Genomic DNA, 9,541 nt, shown 5'->3' on the forward strand with positions numbered 1-9,541 from the left:
ACAGTAGTACCTATCCAGTTTGCCCTATTGACATATTATGGGTTTGCGATGGCAGGTAAACATGCCAAAATGAACACAGCATGTACAGTCGTGGCCAAAAGCTTTGAGAATGACACAAATATTAATTTTCACAAAGTCTGCTGCCTCAGTTTGTATGATGGCAATTTACATATACTCCAGAATGTTATGAAGAGTGATCAGATGAATTGCAATTAATTGCAAAGTCCCTCTTTGCATGCAAATGAACTGAATCCCCCAAAAACATTTCCACTGCATTTCAGCCCTGCCACAAAAGGACCAGCTGACATCATGTCAGTGATTCTCTCGTTAACACAGGTGTGAGTGTTGATGAGGACAAGGCTGGAGATCACTCTGTCATGCTGATTGAGTTCGAATAACAGACTGGAAGCTTCAAAAGGAGGGTGGTGCTTGGAATCATTGTTCTTCCTCTGTCAATCATGGTTACCTGCAAGGAAACACGTGCCGTCATCATTGCTTTGCACAAAAAGGGATTCACAGGCAAGGATATTGCTGCCAGTAAGATTGCACCTAAATCAACCATTTATCGGATCATCAAGAACTTCAAGGAGAGTGGTTCAACTGTTGTGAAGAAGGCTTCAGGGCGCCCAAGAAAGTCCAGCAAGCGCCAGGACCGTCTCCTAAAGTTGATTCAGCTGCGGGATCGGGGCACCACCAGTACAGAGCTTGCTCAAGAATGGCAGCAGGCAGGTGTGAGTGCATCTGCACGCACAGTGAGGCGAAAACTTTAGGAGGATGGCCTGGTGTCAAGAAGGGCAGCAAAGAAGCCACTTCTCTACAGGAAAAACATCAGGGACAGACTGATATTCTGCAAAAGGTACAGGGATTGGACTGCTGGGGTAAAGTCATTTTCTCTGATGAATCCCCTTTCCGATTGTCTGGGGCATCCGGAAAAAAGCTTGTCCAGAGAAGACAAGGTGAGCGCTACCATCAGTCCTGTGTCATGCCAACAGTAAAGCATCCTGAGACCATTCATGTGTGGGGTTGCTTCTCAGCCAAGGGAATGGGCTCACTCACAATTTTGCCTAAGAAAACAGCCATGAATAAAGAATGGTACCAACACATCCTCCGAGAGCAACTTCTCCCAACCATCCAGGAACAGTTTGGTGACGAACAATGCCTTTTCCAGCATGATGGAGCACCTTGCCATAAGGCAAAAGTGACAACTAAGTGGCTCGGGGAACAAAACATCAATATTTTGGGTCCATGGCCAGGAAACTCCCCAGACCTTAATCCCATTGAGAACTTGTGGTCAATCCTCAAGAGGCGGGTGGACAAACAAAACCCCACAAATTCTGACAAACTCCAAGCATTGACTATGCAAGAATGGGCTACCATCAGTCAGGATGTGGCCCAGAAGTTAATTGACAGCATGCCAGGGCGGATTGCAGAGGTCTTGAAAAGAAGGGTCAACACTGCAAATATTGACTCTTTGCATCAACTTCATGTAATTGTCAATAAAAGCCTTTGACACTTATGAAATGCTTGCAATTATACTTCAGTATTCCATAGTAACACCTGACAAAAATATCTAAAGACACTGAAGCAGCAGACTTTGTGAAAACTTATATTTGTGCCATTCTCAAAACTTTTGGCCACGACTGTATAGTGCATACGGAAAGTATTCAGACCCCTTCACTTTTTCCACATTTTGTTACGTTACAGCCTTATTCTAAAATAGATTAAATAAGACATTTTCCTCATCAATCTACACACAATACCCATAATGACAAAGTGAAAACAGGTTTTTAGAAATGCTTGCAAATGTATATATATTATAAAAAACAGATACCTTATTTACATAAGTATTCAGAACCTTTGCTATGAGACTCGACATTGAGCTCAGGTGCATCCTGTTTCCATTGATCATCCTTGAGATGTTTCTAAAACTTGATTGGAGTCCACCTGTGGTAAATTCAATTGATTGGACATGATTTGGAAATGCACACATCAAATCAAATTCTATTGGTCACATACACATGGTTAGCAGATGTTAGTGCGAGTGTAGGGAAATGCTTGTGCTTCTAGTTCCGACCATGCAGTAATATCTAACAAGTAATCTAACAATTTCACAACAACTACCTTATTAACACAAGTGTAAAGGAATGGAAAAGAATAGGTACATATAAATATATGGATGAGCGATGGCCGAACGGCATAGGCAAGATGCAGTAGATGGTATAGAGTACAGTATATACATATGAGATGAGTAATGTAGGATATGTATACATTATATAAAGTGGCATTGTTTAAAGTGACTAGTGATACATTTATTACATACAATTTTTAATTATTAAGTGGCTAGAGATTTGAGTCAGTATGTTGGCAGCAGCCACTCAATGTTAGTGATGGCTGTTTAACAGTCTGATGGCCTTGAGATAGAAGCTGTTTTTCAGTCTCTCGGTCCCAGCTTTGATGCACCTGTACTGACCTCGCCTTCTGGATGATAGCGGGGTGAACAGTTAGTGGCTCAGGTGGTTGTTGTCCTTGATGATCTTTTTGGCCTTCCTGTGACATCGGGTGGTGTAGGTGTCCTGGAGGGCAGGTAGTTTGCCCCCGGTGATGCGTTGTGCAGACCTCACTACCCTCTGGAGAGCCTTAGTGTTGTGGGCGGAGTAGTTGCCGTACCAGGCGGTGATACAGCCCGACAGGATGCTCTCGATTGTACATCTGTAGAAGTTTGTGAGTGCTTTTGGTGACAAGTCGAATATCTTCAGCCTCCTGAGGTTGAAGAGGTGCTGTTGTGTCTTCTTCACAACGCTGTCTGTGTGGGTGGACCAATTCAGTTTGTCTGTGATGTGTACGCCGAAGAACTTAAAACTTTCCACCTTCTCCACTACTGTCCCGTCGATGTGGATAGGGGGGTGCTCCCTCTGCTGTTTCCTGAAGTCCACGATCATCTCCTTTGTTTGTTGACGTTGAGTGTGAGGTTATTTTCCTGACACCACACTCCGAGGACCCTCACCTCCTCCCTGTAGGCCGTCTCGTCGTTGTTGGTAATCAAGCCTACCACTGTAGTGTCGTCTGCAAACTTGATGATTGAGTTGGAGGCGTACATGGCCACACAGTCATGGGTGGTGGGGCCCCAGTGTTGAGGGTCAGCGGGGTGGAGATGTTGTTTCCTACTCTCACCACCTGGGGGCGTCCCGTCAGAAAGTCCAGGACCCAGTTGCACAGGGCGGGGTCGAGACAGCATTCTTACATAGGTATTCCTCTTGTCCAGATGGGTTAGGGCAGTGTGCAGTGTGATTGCGATTGCGTCTGTCTATATAAAGCCCCACAGTTTACAGCACATGTCAGAGAAAAACCAAGCCATGGGGTCGAAGGAATTGTCCGTAGAGTTCCGAGACAGGATTGTGTCGAGGCACAGATCTGGGAAAGGGTACCAAAACATTTCTGCAGCATTGAAGGTTACAAATAACACAGTGGCCTCCATCATTCTTAAATGGAAAATTTTGGAACCACAAAGACTCTTCCTTGACCTGGCCGCCCGGCCAAACTGAGCAATCAGGGGAGAAGGGCCTTGGTCAGGGAGATGAGCAAGAACCCTATGGTCAATCTGACAGGGCTCCAGAGTTCTTCTGTGGAGATGGGAGAACCTTCCAGAAGGACAACCATCTCTGCAGCACTCTACCAATCAGGCCTTTATGGTAGAGTGGCCAGACAGAAGCCACTCCTCACATGGAAGCCTGCTTGGAGTTTGCCAAAAGGCACCTAAAGGACTCTCAGACCATGAGAAACAAGATTCTCTGGTCTGATGAAAGCAATACTCTTTGGCCTGAATGCCAAGCATCACTTCTGGAGGAAACAAAGCACCGCTCATCATCTGGCCAATACCATCTCTACGGTGAAGCATGGTGATGGCAGCATCATGCTGTGGCAATGTTTTTCAGTGGCAGGGACTGGGAGACTAGTCAAGATCGAGGGAAAGATGAACGGAGCAAAGTACAGAGAGATCCTTGATGAAATCCCTCTGTAGAGCACTCAGGACCTCAGACTGATCGAAGGATCACCATCCAACAGGGCAACGACCCTAAGCACACAGCCAATACAACGCAAGGGTGGCTTCGGGACAAGTCTCTGAATGTCCTTGAGTGGCCTAGCCTTAGCCTGGACTTGAACCCGATCGAACTTCTCTGGAGAGACCTGAAAATAGCTGTGCAGCAACGATCCCCATCCAACCTGACAGCTTGAGTGGATCTGCAGAGAAGAATGGGAGAAACTCCCCAAAAACAGGTGTGCCAAGCTTGTAGCGAGAAGACTCAAGGCCGTAATCGCTACCAAAGGTGCTTCAACAAAGTACTGAGTAAAGGGTCTGAATACTTATGTAAATATGATGTATCCATTTGTTTTGTTTTTTTGCATTTGCATTTGCAAACATTTCCAAAAACTTGTTTTTGCTTTGTCATTATGTGGTATTTTGTGTAGATTGAGGAAGAAAAATTCATTTTTTATCAATTTTAGAATAAGGCTGTAACATAACAAAATGTGGAAAAAGTTAACAGGTCTGAATACATTCCTAATAAACTGTATTTATTAACACATCAAGATAAAATATTGTTGTCAGGCAACATATAAGACGTGAATAGGCAACATTTTTTTCCGAAGTCAGAGTGTATTTTCTCTCGCTTCCGCTCAAATAATATCTGCCATTGATTTTTACGTGGTTGCATCATATTTCTGTGCATACTTTCCATTAAGCTTGCATCGATGCCTGCTTCAAAATACGTACACACGGAGTATGCATTTGAGAAGTGCCCAGACACCAATAGCGTGTGCTGGTGGAGAGTACTTATCACCTCTAAATGTAATTTGCAGAGTGCGCACCAATTTTAATTGCAGAATCAGGTGAAAAATTTTGAGTGGTCCCTAAAACACAGTGGCCGAACCAGCAGACGAACACTTGAACACTTGATCCACATTCGATGTGCGATTATTGAGGCTGGACTGGATTTCCTCTGGTGAGGGATGAGTAGCAACACATCAAATTGAGTTTGATAGGTATTAGTGGGAGGAAAGAATTTGTTTTGCTTTTATGTAAATTAGTACCCAATTTCTTTAGGATATACCTACTATCCAGATTCAACTCCAAATAAAATCTAACAAGCAGTGTATGTAAATTATTGCAGGCCCTACTACTATTCAAGTCATGTAATTGGTCTAGTTAGTAGGTTCTTGAATAACAATTACCACTTACAGGGACATTTATTTTGCAGGGCTCTTCGAAAAAACAGAGTACAAACCATTGAGGAGGGAATATTTTTTGGAATGCCAAACCTGATAGACCTGTGAGTTAACTCTACTTAACACAACATTATATGGGTCAAATAATGTTGTAAAATGTCCAAATACAGTAATGTATTTCATTGTTGAAAATATTTTTTTATCATTCCAGGGACATATCTGTAAACAAATTTGAGGAGTTCTCCTCAACTATGTTTAGAAATCTTCTAAACCTAAAACAGTTGTGAGTATATCCAATTGCTATTTGAATCCTAGCCCTAATATACCCTGAGTATACCAAACATTAAAAACACCTTCCAAATATTGAGTTGCACCCCCTGCTTTTACCCTCAGAACAGCCTCAAATCATCGGGGCATGGACTCTACAAGGTGTCGAAAGCATTCCACAGGGATGCTGGCCCATGTTGACTCAAATGCTTCCCACAGTTGTGTCAAGTTGGCTGGATGTCCTTTGGGTGGTGGACCATTCTTGATACACACGGGAAACTATTAAGCATGAAAAACCCAGCAGCGTTGCAGTTCTTGACATAAACCGGTGCGCCTGACACCTACTACCATACCCATTTACATTTTAGTCTTTCAGCAGATGCTCTTATCCAGGGGAATTAGGGTTAAATGCCTTGCTCAAGGGCACATAGATTCAAACCAGGTCTCAGGGATTCAAACCAGCAACCTTTCAGTCACTTGCCCAACGTGCTTAACCATTAGGCTACCTGCCAACCCTTTCAAAGCCACTTTAATCTTTTGTCTTTCCCATTCACTCTCTGAATAGCACACACACAATCCATGTCTCAATTGTCTCAAAGCTTAAAAATCTTTCTTTAACCTGTCTCCTCCCCTTCATCTAAACTGATTGAAGTGGATTTAACAAGTGACATCAATAAGGGATCATAGCTTTCACCTGGATTCACCTGGTCAGTCTATGTCAGAAAGAGCAGGTGTTCTTAATGTTTTGTGTACTCAGTGTATATACTATTTTGAAAGATGTTATTGTTACTTAGAATGGATTTCCTGAAAGCGTTTGATCCACTTTGTACGATCAAGTAGGAGAAATGCTAACTTTATATTGTTGAGTTGCAGTTTATTAACTTTACTGTTCAATGAGTCTTCCATCAACCTGGCCTTGAGGCCATGTTGACCACAGAGACAGGGGTGATAAATCAAAGTGATATTATCTGCTCTGTATTGATGTCCCCCCTCTTCTCTCAGGAACATCTCAAATAACCCTCTAACTCATATCTATGATGATCAGTTTGACATGTTTGTCAATTTGCAATCCCTGTAAGTAATAGTTTTTATTTCATACAGTACTTATGTGTCATGGTCTACTAGCTTTAGGGAATTGGAGAAAGAGTAACGTTTTTGCTCCCCTCAGGAGTATAGAGGAGGTTGAAATACCAAACATCAGTATTCAGATGTTTCGCTCTCTTAGCAACTTGTCCCATATGTGAGTATATACTCTGTCTTCATTTATTATTCTTATGTCAACAACATTTTATTTCATACTGTATAAACAGTAAGCATGTAGAAGCTTCTAATTGGGATTTAATTCATTTAATAGTGTGTTATAAGCTTACTTTGCAGGGTAAAAACACGGAATAAATATAGCATGCGTAAATGTCTAAACATTCATTGCCAATTACCTACCAACAAGTAATGAATTCATGGCTTCTTGTGCATGCATAATACAGGACTTTTTAAAAGTGTTTGTTAAGCTACTTACAAATTAGTGGATCAGCGACTTGTTAGCAGTTTATACAGGCTTAATTAGGCCATTATACAGTAAATGGACTCCTAACAGTTGTATTGCTTGGTGTACAGTGAGGTATTGTTACTACAAATCATGTTTAATCAACAATAAAGTTTAGTCACCACAGGTCAGGTCCACACTGCATATAAAGCACCAAAGCCTAGTTAGAGGGCAGTTTAGGACTCTGTATAACTGTATCCATTTGTTAGTTAATCTCTCTTCATAAACTGTCAAACATATCAAGATAAAAGTAAAACTTCAGAAGTTTGTTCGAAGGTGATTAATTGTGATATTTTTTGTATCTTTTTCCTGACCCAGTTATTTTAAGAAATTTGAATACTGTGGCTACTCTCCTAATGTGCGAAGTTGCAAGCCAAACACTGACGGAATTTCAACATTTGAGAATCTTCTTGCGAACATCATCCTTCGTGTTTTTGTGTGGGTGGTGGCCTTCATCATCTGCTTCGGCAACATTTTTGTGATCTGCCTGAGGTCTTGCATTGCATCTGAAAACCAGCACCACACCATGGCCATCATATCACTGTGCTGTGAGTAGAATACCTCACCACAACGAGGGCAGCAATCACTTCTCATTACCTTGTACTTAGGTAACTCATTATTTATTGAGATTCATAAAACTCCTCTCATAACAAAGTATACTTACTAAGATCCCTGAAATCCATGCTATATCTGTTAGGTGCTGACTGCCTCATGGGAGTCTATCTGTTCTTCATCGGTGCGTTTGACATCAAGTACTGTGGAGAGTACAACAGACATGCCCAGCTGTGGATGGAGAGCCTGCAGTGCCAGTTGATTGGCTGTCTGGCCATGCTGTCCACTGAGGTGTCAGTCATGCTTCTGACCTACATGACTCTGGAGAAGTACCTGTGCATTGTGTTCCCCTTCCACAACTACAGAGCCGGACGTAAACAGACGCTCTGCTATCTCATCTTCATCTGGGTCCTGGGTTTCATTATTGCCGTCATTCCCTTATGGGACAAGCAGACGTTCGGGAATTACTACGGCAGGAATGGAGTGTGTTTTCCACTTCACTCAGATGAGATGGAGAAACCAGGGGCCCGATGCTACTCCACTGGAATATTTCTGGGTAAGAGGAACATTCGTCTAAGCACATAAAGAAATACGCTGAAAATACATATTTTTGGTTGAAAATGTGTCCTTTTGTTTGAAAATGTATTGTGCTCACTGGGATAGGAATCAGCTCTGATGGTGGTGAATCAACAAGATAATGGGGATAATATAAGATGAGGTTGGAATTGCACAGGCCTTGGATTGTGTTCCATGTATTTCCCTGGGGCGACATGAAACTGCCATGAAAAAAAGGGTTTATAATCTCATCATTATCATCTTAGATCTCAGCTAGACGTATTATATACCAATTAGTTATAGTCAGTTCCAATCAGTTCAAATTTCCATGAGAAACGATAGATACCAAATTTCAGCAAATTATGCAATACCTTTACGCAAATTGTGGTTTTACTGTCATAATTTTGTTTTATTCAATACATATGTTAAGACGGGTATATTGTAAAGTGTAATGAAAGCATGCTTTTCACATTTTGTCTTTCAGGATTGAATCTCTTTGCATTCATCATGATCGTCTTCTCCTACACCAGCATGTTTTACTCCGTACAGAAAACAGCCAAGACAGCAAGACAGTCTGTCTACAACAAGGAGGTCTCTATAGCCAAGAGGTTTTTCTTCATCGTTTTCACAGATGCCATGTGTTGGACACCTATATTCATCCTAAAGATCCTCTCCCTTTTACGAGTGGAAATAGCAGGTAAACCAGATACATGTGGTTACATGATTACTACAATTAAATTGCTATCATTATGTTTAATCTTTGTGAACTCTTCGTCCTCTTCCTCCGGCTCCTCCTCCACCCTCTCCTCCTCCTCTTCCTCCCTGTCCTCCAGGAACGATCGTTCTATGGGTGGTGATCTTCATCCTGCCCATCAATAGTGCCCTAAACCCCATTCTATACACCATCACTGCCAGCTCCTTCCAGGAGAAACTCAAACTCTGCTTGAAGGCCAAGTGCAAACAGGCTGGGCTCAGGGAAACATCCCAAAAAGTATCTGAAGTTTACCAGAACCCCAGCGCTCCCCCTTAACGAAAAGGACCCTCTCAGTCAGGGAGCTGGCCAACAGTCCTCTTGGAGAGCTACTGCCTGGGTATGCAGGCTTTTTTTCCAGCTCTTCTGGAACACACTAAATTTAAAACATCAAGATCTGGCTAAGCTTCTGATAAGTAGGATCAGTGTGTTTGAGCAGGGCTTGAGCAAAGCCTGCATACTGAGAGGCTCTCCAGGAGGAGGGTTGGCTACCCATGTCCTTATTTGATAGGGGGAGAGATGTATTCTTGTAATCATTCTTTACCAGCAAGAGAACATGTTTTCTGCGAACCAATTTATTAACAAATGTTTTGTGTGAATACAGTTATTGTAAACACAGATGTGCAGAATCACAAATTATTTTGCATATA

General features: G+C 42.3%; 1 protein-coding gene across 1 annotated transcript in view; it reads left to right on the top strand.

The window, feature by feature from the left end:
- LOC120043686 (relaxin receptor 2-like) overlaps window positions 1-9,170 on the top strand; it is a 35,829-nt gene extending 26,659 nt beyond the window's left edge. Inside the window, exons 10-16 of the mRNA XM_038988239.1 lie at window positions 5,435-5,506; window positions 6,493-6,564; window positions 6,659-6,730; window positions 7,352-7,581; window positions 7,731-8,141; window positions 8,625-8,837; window positions 8,974-9,170. Of these exons, the coding sequence (XP_038844167.1) occupies window positions 5,435-5,506; window positions 6,493-6,564; window positions 6,659-6,730; window positions 7,352-7,581; window positions 7,731-8,141; window positions 8,625-8,837; window positions 8,974-9,170 (1,267 nt within the window). The remainder of the gene's footprint in view (window positions 1-5,434; window positions 5,507-6,492; window positions 6,565-6,658; window positions 6,731-7,351; window positions 7,582-7,730; window positions 8,142-8,624; window positions 8,838-8,973) is intronic.
- The last annotated feature ends 371 nt before the right edge of the window (window positions 9,171-9,541 follow it).

Source organism: Salvelinus namaycush, chromosome 3, assembly GCF_016432855.1.
Source record: "Salvelinus namaycush isolate Seneca chromosome 3, SaNama_1.0, whole genome shotgun sequence".
NCBI lineage: Eukaryota > Metazoa > Chordata > Actinopteri > Salmoniformes > Salmonidae > Salvelinus > Salvelinus namaycush.